Source organism: Hyla sarda, chromosome 5 (assembly GCF_029499605.1).
Source record: "Hyla sarda isolate aHylSar1 chromosome 5, aHylSar1.hap1, whole genome shotgun sequence".
Lineage (NCBI taxonomy): Eukaryota > Metazoa > Chordata > Amphibia > Anura > Hylidae > Hyla > Hyla sarda.
In genome coordinates, this window is record NC_079193.1 from 169855160 (window position 1) to 169876957 (window position 21798).

A 21798-nucleotide genomic window follows, 5' to 3' on the forward strand; every position below is an offset into this window, starting at 1 on the left:
CTCTCCCAAGGCGGGGATCGGACCAGGATGTCTGTTGAAATCATTCAGCAGGCATCCCATGACAACGCCTGGGGGGGGGGGGGGTCCTGATCGGCGAATTGTGGCGATTCCAGGTCAATTGGGTCCCTGGTGACCCGGAAAAAAAGGGTGATAAGTGCTGTCCGAGACGGCACCTATCATCTTTTAGCAGCAGGAGTAAGGTGGCACTGTTGCCACCTCACGATCATCCTGATTCGTCGGCCGGTAATGGCTGTGGGGGTGTACCTATGTGGGGGTGTCCCTAACGGCACCTGCTCCGCCCCTGTTCCGGAGGGCGAGAGTGGGTGCCGGGAGTTGTTACCTGGACCAGGGGCCCGGTAAGGCTGTTCCTCCTGCTGTTGCTTAGGAATAACTCCCAGCATGCACAAAAGGGCATGCTGGGAGTTGTTGTTCTGCAACAACAGAAGGCACAACTACAACTCCCATTATGCCCTTTGGTAGTTTGTGCATGCTGGGAGTTGTAGTTATGCATCAGCTGGAGGCACATTTTTTATATGAAAAAGTGTGGCTCCAGCTGTTGCATAACTACAACCCCCAGCATGCATGGACAGCCAAAGGGCATGCTGGTAGTTGCAGTAGTATTTGTTATCTAACTCAGTGTTTCAAAACCAGTGTGCCTCCAGCTGTAGCAAACCAACTCCCAGCATGCACTGATCGACCGTACATGCTGAAAGTTGTAGTTTTGCAACAGCTGGAGCAACACTGGTTGCGAAACACTGAGTTAAGTAACAAACAGTTTTGTTTTGCATCCAGTGTGCCTCCAGCTGTTGCATAACTACAACCCTCAGCATGCATGGACAGCCAAACGGCATGCTGGGAGTTGTAGTTTTGCAACAGCTGGAGGTTTGCCTCCTCCTCCATGTAAATGTACAGGGTACATTCACACAGGTGGGGGTTTATAGTGATTACTGTCATAAACACAAAAAAATAAATACCCACATGTGACCGACACCACTCACAAAATGTAACAAGGGGTATAGTGCGCCTTAACACCCCACAGGTGTTTGAAATTTTTTCGTTAAATTTGGATGTGAAAATGAATAAAAATTGTTTTCACGAAAATGCTGCTGTTACCCTACATTTTCATTTTCACAAGGGAAAATAGAAAAAAGTCCTCCAAACTTTGTAACCCCATTTCTTCTGCATATGGAAATACCCCATATGTTGATGTAAAGTGCTCTGCGGGCGCACTACAATGCTCAGAAGAGAAGGAGCTCCATTGGGCTTTTGGAGAGAGAATGTGTCTGGAATTGAAGGCCATGTGTGTTTACAAAGCCCCCATGGTGCCAGAACAGTGGACACCCCCCCACATGTGACCCCATTTTGGAAACTACACCCCTCACTGAATGTAATAAGGGGTGCAGTGAGCATTTTTTTTAATCATCACATGATTACAAAAAACAGACAATAGCGAAGAAAAAGACAAAAAAGTCCTCCAAACATCATTCATAACAATTGATGAACCCTACCCCCTTACCCCAGAGAAGTCAGACAAAAATAAATAAAATTTTGCGCTACCACATAGCCCAAATTCTATCAAACTCCATGGCCTTCCTCCTTGATTTCTTTGCTTGTATCTTTTCATAATTGCGTACCTTATGTATTAGAGTCAACCAATGTTGTACATGTGGAGCATTACTATCGAACCATTTCCTGACTATCAACAGCTTCGCATAGGCAAATAGTCTAATTAGGCTTTTCTTATAGAATGATTCTCCAAAATCCCCAAGGATTAACCGATCTGGGTCCCCTTAAATGAAGTTAATAAAGTTGTACCTTTTCTCAATAACCTCAATAATCTGTATCCAGAACGTCTGAATGTAAGAGAAATTCCAGGTAATGGGAAGAAAGTTAGCATCCTCCATTTGACTCAATAGTATCCTCCGCGTCCAAAATTTTAAACCCGGCCCCTACTCCACGACCAACTCTCTCAAAGGGCAACAGCCTCTACTTAGACCAATGAACCTTCAGCCCAGAAAAGTTTCCAAAACATTCAATTAACTGCATGGCTTTTGGAATGGATTTTTCAGAGTTTTGGAGGGTGAGTAGCAAATCATCTACATAGAGCAAAAGTTTGCTATTCCTCACATGAACGCCAAATGCTTCTATCTCCTCTAGATAGAGAATAGAGTTTAGTGGAATGTACTTCTGCTATCCAGTCAGGGGGGAGCGGTCAGACAGTTTTTTTTTTCCCTTGGTTTGATATGCGCATTCTCTTTTGGAATGTGAGAGGGTTAGGGTACTGGCTCAAAAGATGTGGAGTCTTTGACTCCATCTCTAGGTCTCTCCCTGCTATAATTTGTCTTGCAGAGACGCATGCTGCCCCAGAGACGGTTTCCAGGAGGATTAAAAGAAGATGGGTCGGGCACAAATACCATTAGTTTTCTCACATTTCTCAGCAGGGGTTTCTCTTTATGTTCATAGGTAAATTAACTGTACTAAAAAGAAGGCTCTTGTTGACCTGTGAGGCAGGTACATTTTCTACATCTTCTAGTGGATCAGCAGGAGATGATCCTAGATGATCCCTCCCCCCTTTAAGAGTTATATTTTTTAACCAATTCTAACTTTCTTGAGGGGACAGGAAAACTTACCATTGTATATATTGGGTGATTTTAATTGTCCTATGGACTTGATTAGATATAAGTGGAGTGGGGAGATATCTCAAAATCCAACACAGGACAAAAAAATCTCAGCTCAGTCATCAGAACTGAGTTGGATGGATATCAGGAGGGAACTCCAGATGACAGGGCATAGTCCTGCTATAGTGCCTCTTATAGAGCTGCCTTGCGGATCGACTTGGCATTAAATTTGGTAAGTAAAATCTCTTATGGTGGTAGAACAGGATCAGACCATATTCCATTGATGATTGATATCCAATTGGAAGAGAGATCTGGGATTAGGAAGGCTTTCCGTTTGAACCACCACTGGCTCTCGATCATTGATGGAAAGGAGCAAATTTTAAAGGAATTAAAGTCATTTTTTTAAAGCAAAACGGGTACGTCATCCCCCCAAATAGTTTGTGATGCTTGTAAAGCGATATTGAGGGGCCTCCTTATTCGTGAAATCTCATTTTTTTTAAAAAGTTTAGACAGGAGAAAGAGGGGCTAAGAAAGAATGCTAGGGAGGCGGAAGAGGAGCATGCGTTGGACCCTGGTCAGGATAAATTTGTTCTGATGAAAGAATCCCAAGATAAACTTTCTAATTTTCTGACATTAAAGGCCCAACACAGGCTCTTCTTTCAAGGGCAGAGTTGGTTTTGTGAAGGGGGCTGCCCGGGTACCCGGGTAAGCTTTTTCAGTTATCAAGGCCCAACAACATAAGATCTATATTAGCGCCCTCCACACTTAGAGAGGTGAGGTGGTTTATAAACAAGAGCAGATCCAAAAACTCCTATAGACCAATTTCTCTGTGAAACTCAGATGCCAAAATCATCGCCAAGGTTTGTCATAAAATAGTTGGAGTAGATCAGACCGGCTTTGTGTTGGGTCGCAACATTCATGATAATTTTGTTAAAGGGGTACTCCGGTGCTTAGACATCTTATCCCCTATCCAAAGGATAAGATGCCTGACCGCTGGGGACCCCCGTGATCTTGCACGCGGCACCCCGTTTGTAATCAGACACGCTCCGGGACTGATTACCGGCGACTACAGGGCGGGCGTCGTGTGACGTCACGCCCCTGCCCCGTGTGATGTCACGCTCCGCCCCTCAATGCAAGCCTACGGGAGGGGGCGTGACAGCTATCACACCCCCTCCCGTAGGCTTGCATTGAGGGGCGGAGCGTGACATCACACGGGCCGGGGGGCGTGACGTCACACGCCGCCCGCCCTGTTGTCGCCGGTAATCAGTCCCGGAGCGAACACGCTCCGGGGACTAATTACAAACGGGGTGCCGCGTGCAGGATCACGGGGGTCCCCAGCGGCGGAACTCCCACGATCAGGCATCTTATCCCCTATCCTTTGGATAGGGGATAACATGTCTAAGCACCGGAGTACCCCTTTAAGCTATTCACTAATATTCAGATGCCAGGGGAAGGGCTCCGATCCATCCTGTGTCGATAGATGCCATGAAAGCTTTTGACAGGGTGGATTGGAGCTACCTCTGGCAGGTGATGGAGAGGTTCAGTTTGAATGGGTCAAGGTTTTATATAATCATGCCCTAGCGTGGGCCATGGTTAATGGGCATCAGACAGAAATATTTACTTTGGAGAGAGGGACCAGGCAGGGGTGCCCTCTGTCTCCCCTTTTGTTTCTCTGATATATTGAACCCCTTGCAATAGCTATTAGGCAGTCAGTGCAGTGAGCATTTACATTTACACCCCACAGGTGTCTGACAGATTTTTGGAACAGTGGTCCACGAAAATGAAAAATTGTACAGCCCACTGTTCCAAAGATCTGTCAAATGCCGATGGGGTTTAAATGCTCACTGCTCCCCTTATTAAATTCTGTGAGGGGTGTAATTTCCAAAATGGGGTCACATGTCGGGGGGGGTCCACTGTTCTGGTATCATGAGGGATTTTGTAAACGCACATGACCCCTGACTTCCATTCCAAACAAATTCTCTCTACAAAAGCTCAATGGCATTCATTCTCTTCTGAGCATTGTAGTTCGCCCAAAGAGCACTTAACATCCACATATGGGGATCTCCATACTCAGAAGAAATGGTGTTACAAATTTAGGAAGGCTTTTTCTCCTATTACCCCTTGTGAAAATGAAAAATTTGGGGTAACACCAGCATTTTAGTGAAAAAAAATCAAATTTTTAATTTTCACGTCCACTTTTAGCAGAAATTTGGCAAACACTTGTGGGGTGTAAAGGCTCACTGTACCCCTTATTAAATTCTGTGAGGGGTGTCATTTCCAAAATGGGGTCACATGTCGGGGGGGGGGGGGGGTCCACTGTTCTGGCACCATGGGGACTTTGTAAACGCACATGGCCCCTGACTTCCATTCCAAACAAATTCTCTCTACAAAAGCTCAATGGCGCTCCTTCTCTTCTGAGCATTGTAGTGCGCCCGCAGAGCACTTTCCGTCCACACAGGGAGTATATCCATACTCAGAAGAAATGGGGTTTTACCCCTTGTAAAAGTAAAATTTGGGGGAGAAAAATGTCATTTACACATCCAACTTTAACGAAAAGTCGTCAAACATCTGTGGGGTGTTAAGGCTCACTGTACCTCTTGTTAGGTTCCTTGAGGGGCATAGTTTCCAAAATAGTATGCCATGTGTTTTTTTTGGCTGTTCTGGCACCATAGGGGCTTCCTAAATGCGACATGCCTCCCAAAAACTATTTTAGCAAAATTTGCTTTCCAAAAGCCAAATGTGACTCCTTCTCTTCTCATTGTAGTGCGCCCGCAGAGCACTTTCCGTCCACACATGGAGTATTTCCATACTCAGAAGAAATGGGGTTACAAATTATGGGGGGCATTTTCTCCTATTACCCCTTGTAAAAATGTACCATTTTAGTGGAAAAATTTTTTTTTACACATCCGAATTTAATGAAATGTTGTCAAACACCTGTGGGGTATTAAGGCTCACTGTACCCCTTGTTTCGTTCCTGGAGGGGTGTCATTTCCAAAATAGTATGCCATGTCGGGTTTTTTTTTTTGCTGTTCTGGCATAACTTTCAGAATGGTATGCCACGGTCAGAAAACCGGATACGGGGCAAAAATGTGCTGACCGGAGTCACCGTTTGACTCCGGTCGGCTCATTGAAATGCGTAAGATACGGGACGGGTCTGGCTGGGATACAAGAGGACCTGGTTTTCGCTCCCCCCAACCGGATCCGGCAGCTGTACAGTAGAATCGTGGTGTGAATGAGCCCTAAGTCACTTGTTTTGATCCCCTTCTTGACACTTTTTGCTTTCATGATGGACATACAGTATCTCACATAAGTGAGTACGCCCCTTAAATTTTTGTATATCTTTTCATGTGACAACACTGAAGAAATGACACTCTGTTAAAATGTAGTGAGTGTACAGCCTGTATAACAGTGTTTAATGTTGTGTCCCCTCAAAATAACTCAACACACAACCATTAAAGTGGTTATCCAACATAAGGTGATTTTAGTATCTGCCAGACAGTAATGGACATGCTTAGGAAGGATCCATGCTTGTCTTGGGGTTAAATGGCTATGCTCTGAGTCAACCATAACGCTGTGGCTATCTTTTTGTGAACTGGCTTTTTCCTGTTGAAGTTTCCTCCCTCAAACTACAAGTCCCATAACGCATTGTTTGTAAATGTGAGGTAAATTTTCTCTCTGCAACACATCAGCCACCCCACCCATTGAAACACACCTGTGCTCCCTTCAATGCAATAGACCAGTGTTTTCTGACCAGCATGCCTCCAGCTGTTGCAAACCTACAATTCACTGCAGAATGATCTCCCTACCACCCAGCGGTCACTCCACCCATTGAAGCAAAGTGCAAAGCAGCAAAGTGATGTAATGTCTCTAGCCACACTGCAACCTGGGACACTCATTTTCTACGCTGTTAAAAATGAACATTGGCCAAATATCAGCCAAGAATTGTGAGACCACCATGAAAGACAGGTACAGACACTATGGGCCTCATTTACTAAGAGTTTCGGGTTTTTACCAGTGGGAAAAGTTGTTTCAGACATGCAGGATTCCTCTCTATTCACTATTGGGAAAAGTCTGGAAAATTTTCTGACCAGCTTTTCCTAGGTCGATATTTCCAGCCATTTACCGACAGGATTTTCTGTGAATTCCATAGTAAATCGGTCGGGTTTTGGCCGACCATGCCCCCTTTTGCGACAGACCACCCCCCTTTGTCGGGTTTGTCGGATTTTTCAGACGCACACTGGCGCAGACATGTCTCAGACAAAATAACCAGACAAAAACTGGTCGGTTGCAGCTTTGTAAATGAGGCCCTATATTATGAACAACACTAACTTCACAGCCCCTCTAGCATAGTCAAATAAAAATACAAATTCCGGAATACCCCTTTAAAGGGGTACTCCGGTTGAAAACAATTTATTTTAAATCAACTGGTGCAAAGTTATACAGATGTGTAAATTACTTCTATTAAAAAATCTTGACCCTTCCAGTACTTATCAGCTGCTGTATACTACAGAGAAAGTTATTATCTTTTTAAATTTATTTTCTGTCTGTCCACGGTGCTCTCTGCTGACACCTCTGTCCATGTCAGAAACTGTCCTGAGCAGGAGCATATCCCCATAGCAAACCTATCCTGCTCTGGACAGTTCCTAACATGGACAGAGGTGTCAGCAGAGAGCACAGTGGACAGACAGAAAATAACTTTCTGGCACCAGTTGATTTAAAATAAATTGTTTTCCAACAGAGTACCCCTTTATTGTCTTAATCTTTGCAAAATGATATGTCAATGGGAAACAACATGCGGCTGCAGATGAATTCTATGGAGGCATAAGCCCTATATACCTAAGAAGTTGTGACTGTCGTAGTAACGTAGTGACCTAGGCCATTATAACATGTGTTTTTATGTCCTTTCTTTTCTCTTATGTTTACAGTGCTGTCCTGGGTGACTTTTTTGTGGGCCAGGAACCATGGAACTCAACGTATGAAGATGCTAATTTTTTTAAATGGCTGGAAACCCGACCACCAAATAAAGCATACAGGTAAGAAGTGATTATTAAGACACTGTGATTTTCTATATTTAAAAATATAATGTGTATTTAACCCCTTAACGACAACGGACATACATTTATGTCCATTGCCGGCTTCCATTGTATGAAGCGCGCTCAGGAGCTGAGCGCACTACATACCTGGTGGGTACCGGTTGCTATTAGCAGATGTTCGACATACACCGTTTAGACGTGAAAAATTGATTGTGGCGTCTAAAATGCAAGCACAGTTGGCTGATTAGGACAACCACAACGAAATTCCATCCCGAGAATCTCAATGCTCCAGGAAGCCATGACATTCACCCACCATATATCTCTATGGTAGATCCGGAGGTACGCAAACGCTGTATCTCCTGTAGACATGAATGGAGGTGGCATGAGGAAGCCTACCACAGCTGGCATTCTGTGTTTTTGTACAAAATACTGACCAAAATTGGGACAAAAATAAGCTCAAAATATGGCTAAATGGGAGAAGAGGATGATGAGGATGAGGAGGAGGAGGAGGAGGATGAGGAGGGGGAGGATTATTAAAATTGCTTAATTTCACATCTAAATACAGTATAATAATAATCTACAGTACTAATGGATTTAAGCTACTTTTACCTTCAAAATAAATATGTTGTCGGAAAATAAACATTTGAATCTTTTTTTTAGGTTAAACATATTTTTCAAGAATTTTTGGGGTGTCTTTTACCATTTTCTTTTTTACTATTATAAAATAAACCCGATATCTTGCAGTTCTCACTCTACCCACAAGGCAAGAGTTCCTGTTCTATACAGATCACTTTTTATCAGCGTCCTTCTTATTGAAACACTGGTGTTAGCTTTCACAGCAATCCTGGCTGTGATAACACTGGATCCACCACCAATCACAATAGCTTAAACTCAGAGATTAGCCTTCCCCTCCCTGAAGAATTACCTCTGGACAGGTCGCAGAGCATGCACAGACAACCCTGCTATTCTAGTAAACAGACTCAGTCTATTGTGTATATGTCCACAGGGCTTGCTGTAAAGCATTTCTCCAAATACTGTTAAAACAGCTCAGGCAAGATAACTGCCTCAATAATAGTATAAAATTAGACATAAACATTACAATCAGAAAACAGAAACCGATTAGAAAAAAAAGGATTTTAATTTCTAGATCTAATCAGTTAATAGAAAATCTTGGTTACGTATTCACTTCGAAGTGTTACAGTCATAAAAAACAAGAATATATTCATCCAACATATGCTTTGTACAGCACAATAAAGAGGTTCTTCACTTTGGACAATCCCTACATGTTGGACGGTCTCTGTTTACTAGCAGTTGTCAAGTGATCACTGTAGTAAATCAGTGGCCTCAGCAGTCTCCAGAGACTTGTAACAGAGCCCAGCAGAGCAACAAGTTGGATTGAGCGGCCGAGGAGTGACGTGTACAGCCGCACACCTTTTTTGACATGTCTGTTTAACTAGTGACACAAGGAAATTGAGGATTAATAAAAATGATTGTATTCCCAATGTATTTCTCTCTTTACTCTCTTAACTCTTATTTTTCAGAGAGGTTGATGCTGTGCTGAAATATTTAAAAGAGAAGTGTCAAGCAAAAAGTATTGGAGTGATTGGATTTTGTTGGGGTGGCATCGTAACCCATTATCTCATGCTAAAGTATCCTGAATTAAAGGCTGGAGTGGCGTTCTATGGTAAATTTTAATTTTATGTTTTCCTTGATGTGATGTAACCAGATTCTAGCATTGGGTATTTTTTATTTTTTTTGTTATCTACTGTGCAGGATAAATCTAAATTAACATTTAGATTTTAACCAAATATTTTATTTTTGTAGTTTATATATATATATATATATATATATATATATATAATTTTTTATTGAAAAAGAGAGTGATGGCTACAGCCGTCCTGAATCCAGATGAGTCTAGAGCAGGACAAAGGAGTCTGTAAAGTGGAGACAGAGGGATCTTGGACTTCTTTACCCTTTGCTTAAGAGGATACCAGAGGGGTCTGGGGGGGGGGGGGGGGGACAAACGGGTCTAAGAGGGGGACAGAAAAGTCTGGAGGAGGACAGAGAGGTTCTTAATGGGGAGACAGGGGAGTCTTGAGGCAACAGAGGAATCTGTAAGGCAGGGGGTAGATTGAGGACAGAGGCATCTGTAAGAGGTAGACAGAGGGGTTGTGGGGGGGGGGAGGGCAGAGAGTCTGTGGGAGACAGAGGGGTCTGGGGGAAAGAGGAGTATTTAAGGGGGAGACAGAAGGGTCTGGAGAGGACATAGGGGTCTGGGGAGGACAGAGTCTGTAAGGGGGAGACAGAGAGGTCTGGGGACAGAGGAGTCTGTATAGAAAGACGAGTGTGAGGGGAGAAGAGTCTGTAAGGGGTAGACAGAGAGGTCTGGGGGAACAGATGAGCCTAAAAAGGAGACAGAGTAGTCTGGGGGGACAGAGGAGTATGAAGGAAGACAGAGGGGTTGGGGGGCAGAGTTGTTGTAAGGGGTAGACAGGGGTGTGGGGGGAGGACTGAGGGGACAGAGGAGTCTGTAAGTAGGAAACAGAGGGATGTTGGGGGGAGGGTATAGGTTAAAAAAAAAAAAAAAGAAGGTCTGCGAGAGGACAGAGGAGTCTGTGGTAGAGCAGAGGGGTCTTGAGGAGGGGAAAGAGGAGTCTGGAGGAGAGGACAGAGGGGTTTGTGAGGTGGACAGTACAGGGGAGAGATTCTTATGATCTAAAAAGAAACTGTGTAGTAGTATTATATTCAGAGTTGCAGTGTGTAGCAGTATTTAGGGTTGAAGTGTGTGGCAGTATAGTATTCAGTGATGCAGTGCGTGAAGCTGTTGTTTTTACGGACAACAGTGTAAGCTACTAGAGAAGCTTGTCTTGGCGTAGAGCAGGGGTGTCAAACTCAAATTCATCGGGGGCCGCATCAGCAGTTTGGTCACCCTCAAAGGGCCGGTTGTATCTGTAGGACCCCTCCCCCCCCACATACCGTATATGCCGGCGTATAAGACGACTGGGTGTATAAGACGACCCCCAACTTTTACAGTTAAAATGTAGAGTTTGGGATATACTCGCCATATAAGACTACCCCTCCTACCGCAATATACAGTACCTTGTAGTTCCCCCCACATTAGGTAGGCAGCATGTTCCCCCACAGTAGTAGGCAGCATGTACCCCCACATTAGGTTGGCAGTATAGTTCCCCCCACATTAGGTAGGTAGCATGTTCCCCCATATTAGTTGGCAGCATGTTCCCCCACATTAGGTTGGCAGTATAGTTCCCCCCACATTAGGTTGGCAGTATAGTTCCCCCCACATTAGGTTGGCAGTATAGTCCCCTCCGCATTAGGTTGGCAGTATAGTTCCCCCCGCATTAGGTTGGCAGTATAGTTCCCCCCACATTAGGTAGGCAGTATAGTTCCCCACAAATTAGGTAGGCAGCATGTTCCCCCACATTAGTAGGCAGCATGTTCCCCCACATTAGGTTGGCAGTATAGTTCCCCCCACATTAGGTAGGCAGTATAGTTCCCCCCACATTAGGTAGGCAGCATGTTCCCTCACATTAGTAGGCAGCATGTTCCCCCACATTAGGTTGGCAGTATAGTTCCCCCCCACATTAGGTAGGCAGTATAGTTCCCCCCACATTAGGTAGGCAGTATAGTTCCCCCCACATTAGGTAGGCAGTATAGTTCCCCCACATTAGGTAAGAAGCATGTTCCCCCACATTAGTTGGCAGTATAGTCCCCCCCCCCCACATTAGGTAGGGAGTATAGTTCCCCACACATTAGTTGGCAGTATAGTTCCCCCCACATTAGGTTGGCAGTATAGTTCCCCCCACATTAGGTAGGCAGCATATTCCCCCACATTAGTTGGTAGCATGTTTTCCCACATTAGGTTGGCAGTATAGTTCCCCCCACATTAGGTAGGCAGCATGTTCCCCCACATTAGTTGGCAGCATGTTCCCCCACATTAGTTGGCAGTATAGTTCCCCCACATTAGGTAGGCAGTATAGTTCCCCCCACATTAGGTAGGCAGTATAGTTCCCCCCACATTAGGTAGGCAGTACAGTTCCCCCACATTAGTTGGCAGTATAGTTCCCCCCACATTAGGTAGGCAGCATGTTCCCCCACATTAGTTGGCAGTATAGTTCCCCCCACATTAGGTTGGCAGCACCCCCCCTCCCTCCCCACAGACATACAGCCTCTAGCCATATACAGTGTATGGCTGGAGGCTGTATGTCTGTGTGCTGCCCCCACTGTGATCCGGTCACCGCTCCTCCGGCCCGGGGTCACATCTACTGCTATGGCCTATGGACCATAGCAGTAGGTGCCAGGACCGGTCGAGCGGTGACCGGAATGCTGAAGAAGATAACGCGCCGCCGGTCACTTACCAGGGCCTGCGCGCGTCCTCCTGCGATGATCCTGCCGTCCTGTTCCTCCCGAGTCTCTATGGTTGTACGCACGGGACGTCACTGACGTCCTGTGCGTACAACCATAGTGGCGGAGGACCAGGAGGACCGAAGGAGGATTGCCGCGCATGCGCTGAAGAGGCGGCTTTCTTTTTTTTTTTTAAAGTGAGATTAAAGGTGAAGGCTGGCGGCGGGCCACATGACGGGCCACATGATTCGGCCCACGGGCCAGGTGTTTGACACCCCTGGAGAGGATGAGGATATGCTGCAGAGGTGAAGTGCTTAAAAGGGTATTCCAGTGGTAAACAAAATTTTTTTTATCAACTGGTGTCAAAAAGTTAAACAGATTTGTAAATTACTTCTGTTCAATAATCTCAATCCTTCCAGTACTTATCATCTGCTGTATGCTCCACGGAAAGTTAAATAGTTATTTTCTGCCTCACCACAGTGTTCTCTGCTGACACCTCTGTCTGTGTCAGGAACTATCCAGAGTAGCAAAGGTTTTCTATGGGGATTTGCCACTGCTTTGGACAGTTCCTGACATGGACAGAGGTGTCAGCAGAGAGCACTGTGGTCAGGCACAAAAGAACTATTCATACTGGAAGGATTAAGATTATTAAATAGAAGTAATTTACAAATCTGTTTAAAGGGGTAGTCCCACCATAGACATCTTATCCCCTATCCAAAGGATAGGGGATAAGATGTCTGACCGCGGGGGTCCCGCCGCTGGGGACCCCCACAATCTTGCATGCGGCACCCACCTGTTTCTTGTCCGGAAGCGCTGGAGGGTCTCGGGCGCGACCACTGGAACGGAAGTCTGTGACGTTAGGACTCCGCCCCCGTGTGACATCACGTCCCATCCCCTCAATGCAAGTCACGGACTTCCGTTCCCGTGGTCACGACCGAGACCCTCCAGCTCTTCCGGACAAGAAACAGGTGGGTGCTGCATGCAATATTGCGGGGGGTCCCCAGCAGCGGGCCCCCCGCGGTCAGACATCTTATCCCCTATCCTTGGGATAGGGGATAAGATGTCTAGGGTATGACTCATGTAAAAAAAAAGAAAATGGCAGCAGCACACTTGGTCAACAAAATGGAGGCTCTTAGCGCACTTTTTGATCAAAACGTGTCCCCCATCCACCACGCGGAGGTGGCCTCTTATCGGATGGGTCCCTAAACACTCACCTACCTCAGGCTGGGTGACATGTTGGATCCACTAACGATCCAAACCACCTCCTGTGAAAATAGGGGAGGGGATGCACGGCTACAGAGGGAGCCACTCCCCCCAAATTTGCACAGCAAAGAAAAAAAAAAAAACTGAAAATGTAGCCAGCACCTAAACCCAATACACGGGTGCACGCTGCTGTGGCAAGTACAAAACATGTAAAAAAAAAAAAAAAAAAAGAAAATGGCAGCAGCACACTTGGTCAACAAAAAGGAGGCTCTTAGCGCACTTTTTGATCAAAACGTGTCCCCCATCCACCACACGGAGGTGGCCTCTTATCGAATGGGTCCCTAAACACTCACCTACCTCAGGCTGGGTGACATGTTGGATCCACTAACGATCCAAACCACCTCCTGTGAAAATAGGGGAGGGGATGCACGGCTACAGAGGGAGCCACTCCCCCCAAATTTGCACAGCAAAGAAAAAAAAAACTGAAAATGTAGCCAGCACCTAAACCCAATACACGGGTGCACGCTGCTGTGGCAAGTACAAAACATGTAAAAAAAAAGAAAATGGCAGCAGCACACTTGGTCAACAAAATGGAGGCTCTTAGCGCACTTTTTGATCAAAACGTGTCCCCCATCCACCACGCGGAGGTGGCCTCTTATCGGATGGGTCCCTAAACACTCACCTACCTCAGGCTGGGTGACATGTTGGATCCACTAACGATCCAAACCACCTCCTGTGAAAATAGGGGAGGGGATGCACGGCTACAGAGGGAGCCACTCCCCCCAAATTTGCACAGCAAAGAAAAAAAAAACTGAAAATGTAGCCAGCACCTAAACCCAATACACGGGTGCACGCTGCTGTGGCAAGTACAAAACATGTAAAAAAAAAGAAAATGGCAGCAGCACACTTGGTCAACAAAATGGAGGCTCTTAGCGCACTTTTTGATCAAAACGTGTCCCCCATCCACCACGCGGAGGTGGCCTCTTATCGGATGGGTCCCTAAACACTCACCTACCTCAGGCTGGGTGACATGTTGGATCCACTAACGATCCAAACCACCTCCTGTGAAAATAGGGGAGGGGATGCACGGCTACAGAGGGAGCCACTCCCCCCAAATTTGCACAGCAAAGAAAAAAAAAACTGAAAATGTAGCCAGCACCTAAACCCAATACACGGGTGCACGCTGCTGTGGCAAGTGCACCCGTGTATTGGGTTTAGGTGCTGGCTACATTTTCAGTTTTTTTTTTCTTTGCTGTGCAAATTTGGGGGGAGTGGCTCCCTCTGTAGCCGTGCATCCCCTCCCCTATTTTGACAGGAGGTGGTTTGGATAGTTAGTGGATCCAACATGTCACCCAGCCTGAGGTAGGTGAGTGTTTAGGGACCCATCCGATAAGAGGCCACCTCCGCGTGGTGGATGGGGGACACGTTTTGATCAAAAAGTGCGCTAAGAGCCTCCATTTTGTTGACCAAGTGTGCTGCTGCCATTTTCTTTTTTTTTACATGTTTTGTACTTGCCACAGCAGCGTGCACCCGTGTATTGGGTTTAGGTGCTGGCTACATTTTCAGTTTTTTTTTTCTTTGCTGTGCAAATTTGGGGGGAGTGGCTCCCTCTGTAGCCGTGCATCCCCTCCCCTATTTTCACAGGAGGTGGTTTGGATCGTTAGTGGATCCAACATGTCACCCAGCCTGAGGTAGGTGAGTGTTTAGGGACCCATCCGATAAGAGGCCACCTCCGCGTGGTGGATGGGGGACACGTTTTGATCAAAAAGTGCGCTAAGAGCCTCCATTTTGTTGACCAAGTGTGCTGCTGCCATTTTCTTTTTTTTTACATGTTTTGTACTTGCCACAGCAGCGTGCACCCGTGTATTGGGTTTAGGTGCTGGCTACATTTTCAGTTTTTTTTTTCTTTGCTAGGGTATGACTACCCCTTTAACTTTTTGGCACCAGTTGATTTTGAAAAAATAGTTTTCCACCGGAGTACCCCTTTAAAATGTCAGACACTATAGATGAGAGAAACATGTCATTGTGGTCAGGACCAAATCAAGAGGAAAAAATACAATTACAGAGAAGACGTTGCCAGTGAGTCTCTGTCATTGTGTATTCTGCCTATGTCCTATCAGTGCTGTTGTCACTTATTGCTATTTAGCAACAATTGGTGAAACTTCTTCTAGCATATCCTTACCATTGCTCAGGTATGGGAGCTGTAGTTTCACATGGTAAAAACCATGCCTTATCCCGAATCATAAATTGGTTTATTTGGTTAATAATTAACAATAAATTGAGTAGTCCTACTAGGCTAGGGGAAAAAGGTGATAGAAATCAGAAGAATTGAAATAATAGGAGAGAAAAAGGTTTGTGTCAAATGTTGGACATTTATTTAAAATAACAATGATACTCTTGATGACTTCATGGTGATGTCCTTGGCAGGGCCCTTGCTTTGGACAACACACAATATAATACAAATGATATATAAAATATAAAATACATAAAAACACAATTGCTAGCTAAAGTTGCACTAATGAGGTGGCTGGGACACAGGGTCTGTGCTATAGTAAGCACAGTGGGACAGTCTGGAAATTGCAAATGTCCTATTTGTTATAGGTGATGATTGGTGTGAATTGTAGTCTCAGTGAGGGTATTTAGCTCAAATAGCACTGAAAGATTAAATCCACAGTGTTGGCCGTAGTTGCAGTGCTCGACAGCGCTGGAGACTCCCAGTGCTGAGCCCACTCTTCCTGTCTGCGCAGGGCTGTCTGTAGAATAGGCAGATGCGCGTGGTAGCGCTGAAGCTTCACCAAGTTTCACACAGTATCAAGAAGTTACTCCTTCTATACCCAGATGGCACGGGGATAAGTTAAAGAAGGTGATAAAGGATGGGCACTATGTGCCTCTTACCGGCTCTTCAAATGCACGGTGTTCTGCGCGTATCTGCGTTGGAAGTCCTCCAGGCTCTGCCTTCTATACCCTGGCGGCACGGGGAGGATAAGCAAGAAGGACAGAGGTCCAAGGCTGAATGCCGGTGCTAGCTGCAGCTAGTTAGTAATGCAAGTCTCGGGCTCTGCTGGGGTAGCCAAGTTTCAGGCTCTGCTGGGGTAGTGGAGCGTCCCTGTTAAGTCCCAATCTCTGTGCAGCGAAACAGTCTATGACCAGACATGTTTCGGGGAGCCACGTCCATTTTTTCAATGGTGAGGGTAAGAAGACTTATTGCTATTTAGCAACAATTGGTGAAACTACTTCTAGCATATCCTTACCATTGCTCAGGTCTGGGAGCTGTAGTCTCACATGGTTAAAACCATGCCTTATCCCGAATTATAAATTGGTTTCTTTGGTTACTAGAGTAGAACTAATTTTCCGCTTCACGCTACACTGTGGGCATCAGTCATGTCAAGTAAGGAACCTGTTGTTAAAAATTTGAATACCATCCCTGATTCCTAAGTAACATGCATGGGAAGATTGCGTAATTGCTGGCAAGGAAACAGACCCCAGAGGGAGCTGCAGCAACGTTTTTACGAATGTTGTGTATACTACGTAACGTGCATAGGAAAATCATGTAAACCTTCAATACATCCATGGCTTCCTCAGTCAACTCCCTGGCTATGCACCAACAGTACCAGGGCACCAAGTAGCAGTCCCAGTCTCATGCGGAGGCTATGCAGCAGAAGACCCAGGCCTTGTCCCAGGAAATGCAAAAACAGTGTCAGGCCACACAGCAGCAACACAAAGGCTCAGATTTATCAAAATGTGTAACCCCTTCATTGCTTTTCCTTTCAAAGCCAGTGCATCTGTTACCCCTTCTCCTCTTAAAATGCCATCTATAGTAGTGTACTGTGTATCATTCTCCAGCACAGAGTAAGCTTGTTCAGTGCACTTGATCATTATATGGGTGACCAGAAATTAAAGAGAAGCTTTAATTTACTTTTGTGAATCAGGCATATTGGCTCAGCTTGCAGGTATACAGTCTAGACCAGGAATATTGAAATGGCGGACCGTGGTCCAGATCCGGCCCGCCCGCTGGATATCTCCTCATTCATTTGTATAGGTGTATTTAAGACACCGATACATAGGAATAGCTGCAGCCTGGAGCTGTGCTCCCTTCCCGGCCACCCCGCACTTCTCATGTGATCCAGGTGGCGTGATTAGCGCTGCCTGCATCATCTGCTCTGGCCAGGCCTGACAAGAAGAGACCTGGGACGGGGAGCAAAGTTCTCAGGTACAAATTTGTGTTCCCCCACCTGTGACTCTCCAGTTGTTGTAGAACTATAGTTCCCATCATGTCCTTCTGTCTGTGCATGATGTAGTTGTAGTTTGCAACAGCTGGAGTCACAGTGGCAAAGTTCATGGAGAGGCACAGTGGCATCATAATTTCTGGGGGCACAGTGGCATAACTAACTCTGTGGCACAGTAGCATAATTAATTCTGTGGGGCACAGTGGCATCACTAATTCTGGGGGCACAGCGGCATAAATAACTGGGGCACAGTGGCATAATTAATTCTGTGGGGCACAGTGGCATCACTAAATCTGGGGGCACAGTGGCATTAATTCTGGGGGCACAGTGGCATCACAAATTCTGGGAACACAGTGGCATCCTTAATTCTGTGCGGCACAGTGGCATCCTTAATTCTGGGGGCATGGTGGCATAATTTATTTTGGGTGCACAGTGGCATGATTAATTCTGGGGGCACAGTGGCATAATTAATTCTGGGGGCACAGCGGCATCATTAATTTTGTGCAGCACAGTGGCATCATTAATTCTGGGGGCATAGGGGCATAATTTATTTTGGGTGCACAGTGGCATGATTAATTCTGGGGGCACAGTGGCATAATTAATTCTGGGGGCACAGCGGCATCATTAATTTTGTGCAGCACAGTGGCATCATTAATTCTGGGGGCATAGGGACATAATTAATTCTGGGGGCACAGTGGCATGAGTAATTCTGGGGCACAGTGGCATAATTCATTCTGGGGGGCACAGTGGCATAATTCATTCTTGGGGGCATAGTGGCATAATTCATTCTGAGGGGCACAGTGGCATAAATAACTCTGGAGCACAGTGGCATGAGTAATTCTGGGGGCACAGTGGCATCAATTATTGGGGGCACAGTTGTACAATTAGTTGGTACAGGGCACAGTGTTTGTCGAAAATGTATTTAGGGGCATAGCGTGTGGCAATTATATTGCAGGGGAATAGCGTGTGGTAGTAATATTGCAGGGGAATAGTGTGTGGCAGTAATATTGCAGGGGAATAGTGTGTGGCAGTAATATTGCAGGAGAATAGTGTGTGGCAGTAATATTGCAGGAGAATAGCGTGTGACAGTAATATAGCAGGAGAAGAGCGTGTGGCAGTAATATTGCAGGAGAATAGTGTGTGGCAGTAATATACCAGGGGCATAGTATGTGGCAGTAATATAAAAGGGGCCCAGTGTGTGGCAGTATTATATTCAGGGGGTAAAGTGTGTGGCAGAATTATTTTCAGGGGTACAGTGTGTGGCAGTAATATACCACGGGTACAGTGTGTGGCAGTTTTATATTCAGGGGCACAGTGTGTGGTAGTAATATACCAGGGGCCCAGTGTGTAGCAGTAATATACTAGGGCTCAGTGTGTGGCATTATTATATTCAGAGGGTACAGTGTGTAGCAGTATTATATTCAGGGTTACAGTTGTGGCAGTAATATACCAGGGGCCCAGTGTGTGGCAATAATATACCAGGGGCTCAGTGTGTGGCATTATTATATTCAGGAGTTCAGTGTGTGGTAGTATTATATTCAGGGGTACAGTGTGTGGCAGTATTATATTTAGAGGGAACAGTGTGCGGCAGTATTCAGAGGTACAGTGTGTGGCAATATTATATCCAGAGGGTACAGTATCTGGCAGTATTATATTCAGAGGGTACAGTGTGCAGCAGTATTATATTCAGGGGTACATTGTGCGGCAGTATTATGTTCAGGGGTACAGTGTGTGGCAGTATTCAGTTCATACATCCTGCACACTTCAGTTGCTCGTTTGCTATTTGCTTCATGGCACTGAGGCCGCTAGGTGAGAACCAGGTCTTAGCGTTCTGCTCGGACCTTTACCGGATGGCAGACCCTCACTGAAAATTGTTGAGTACCTCTGGTCTAGACTTTTAGTCTCTCTCTCTCCTGCACAGAACAGATGCTAAGCCTGCTCCCATTTCCTGTGTTTTGTTTTGGATCTCTCTGTTACAAGAGACAAATATTCTCTGATAACAGGCAGTGGACAGCAGATTGCAAAGAAGGGAGAATCCTAGTGTGGTTTTCTAGGATATTTTGGTTAAATAAAGTGGTCTACAAATAAGTTATGATCTCAAATGGAGGGAAGTTGCTTGAAAAAACAGTGACCATTTAATGCAGAACCGTGGCCCCAATCACTGTCTGGGTAGAGGTGTTATCCAGGAATAGAAAAACAGAGCTAATTTCTTTAAAAAATGCTCCCCCATCTGTCTCCAGGTTGGGTGCGGTTCTGCAGCTCAGTTCCATTGAAGTGAATGGAGCCAAGTGGAAATACCCCACCCAACCTAGGAACAGACGTGGAGCTGTTTCTGAAATAAATTAGCTCTCTTTTTCTATTCCTGTTTTCTAACCCCTTTAAGATCTCCAATTATTACCACTGTACCAGTCAATACAGCCTGCTTTGTTTATGCAAATGATTTTCCATCTTCCCTTCCATCTTTCCAATGATATTTGTCATTCTTAATAGGTCTAGTCCGTGAAGAATGTGAAAAGTACAAGTTACTTAATCCAACATTGTTCATTTTTGGTGAAAATGATCCACTCATACCACTTGAACAGGTATGTATATTTGTTATATTAAAATTTGTGTGAAAAATAGACAATGTTTTTAAAATGTAATAACGTATTTCAAACTGAAACATGAATAGCCCCCTACTCCGGACATTTTTTTAACTTAAATTATGCTTAAATTATGCTTGTGTGAAATTAGCTTCAGATGCGCCAAAATCTTAATAGAGCACTGAAAAAGGACACTGTATAATAGAGAAACTGTTGAAGCAACTGACGTAAGCCACCATACAGCAGGCCCAGGCCATGCAAGAGCAGTCCCAGGCTATATAACAACAGTACCAGGCGACAAAGTAGCAGTCCCAGGCTCTGGCGGAGGCTATGCAGCAGAAGACCCAAGCCTTGGCCCAGGCAATGCAAGAACAGTACCGGGCCACACAACAGCAGTTCCAGGCTTAGACGAAGGCCATGCAATAGCAAATAGCAGTGACAAGGCAGCAAGTTGCAGCGGATGTGCGGAAAAAATAAAAACTACATTGTAGAAAATGACTAAGGATGATGATATTGAAGCCTATTTAACTGTCTTTGAGAATTACAAAAGATTGCCTTTAGACCAGTGCGCTGAAGTGTTGGCTCCATATTTGACTAGTGAGACGGAAAAGGCTTATTATGATCTCACTTTGCAGGACTCGATAGACTACAGCAAGTTAATGACTGAAACTCTTGATTACTTGGGGGTCAGTCTAGCAGTCCAGCGGGTACAACAATGGACTTTCTGCAAGAATAAACCACCAAGGTCACAAATGTTTGTTCTGTTCCACTTGGTGCGGAAGTGGTAGCAACCACTTACCTCAGAGCAGATGGTAGAGAGAGTGGTGATGGATGGTTATAGCCATGCTCTACCTATGCCAGTGCAACACTGGGTTGCCCAGGGAGATCCCACAAATGCCGATGCCCTAGTAAACATGGTGGAGAGATACTGTATCTGCAAAATGTATGAAAGTAACACATGCTTTGTTTTTAAAATATAATAACGTATTTCAAACTGCAACATGAATAGCCCCATACTCCGGACATTTTTTTAACTTAAATTATGCTTGTGTGAAACTAGCTTCAGATGCGCCAAAACCTTCAGGGTACATTGATTCCGGATGGATGAATGTGTTTATGGAGAGAGCTGAGGACAGTCAGCTAAACATGTTCTAGGTTTTAAGCTTTCTATTATCTTGCAGGTTTCATCTTTGGACCAAAAACTCAAGGAACAATCCCAGGCTGAATATAAAGTTAAAGTATATCCAAAGCAAAACCATGGTTTTGCCCATAGGAGGTATGAGGATATCAACCCTGATGACAAGCCATACATTCTAGAAGCAAGGAAGGACATGCTTGAGTGGCTGGATAAATATGTGAAGTAATAGACTCTAATGTTGCAGATATACAATATTATTACACATATGAAAATAAGATGCTTTTAATAAGATATTTACATTTTTTATTATATAAGATAAAACTCCTTGTACAACAAATTTGTAGAAAATAAACTCATTATTTCTGTTTGCCCTGATATGTTTTGTCTTTCATGTATTCATAAAAAATAATGTTCATTGCACACTATGGGGAGCAATTTATCATAAAAGCAGATTCTGGCCCAAATACGAAATCTGCTGCGCAAACGTGTTTTCCCAGTTGCTGCGCGAAATTCATCACATTTAACGAGTCACTCCATAAAACTTTGCAAATGCTAAAAAGACCAAGGATAGCACAATAAATGGTGAATATCCCCCACACACACATTTATATGTCAGCTAGTCATTGGAGTACAAAG

At 45.0% G+C, this 21798-nt stretch overlaps 1 protein-coding gene across 5 annotated transcripts in view; it reads left to right on the top strand.

Annotated features, from left to right (window-relative positions):
* The window catches only part of LOC130273617 (carboxymethylenebutenolidase homolog), a 103296-nt gene extending 81768 nt beyond the window's left edge, over positions 1-21528 (top strand). For all 5 annotated transcript variants that reach the window (XM_056520712.1, XM_056520710.1, XM_056520711.1 and 2 more), the window contains 4 exons: positions 7544-7651; positions 9193-9335; positions 19933-20024; positions 21206-21528. In XM_056520712.1, coding sequence (XP_056376687.1) covers positions 7544-7651; positions 9193-9335; positions 19933-20024; positions 21206-21388 — 526 coding nt within the window. In that variant the 3' untranslated portion in view covers positions 21389-21528. The remainder of the gene's footprint in view (positions 1-7543; positions 7652-9192; positions 9336-19932; positions 20025-21205) is intronic.
* The last annotated feature ends 270 nt before the right edge of the window (positions 21529-21798 follow it).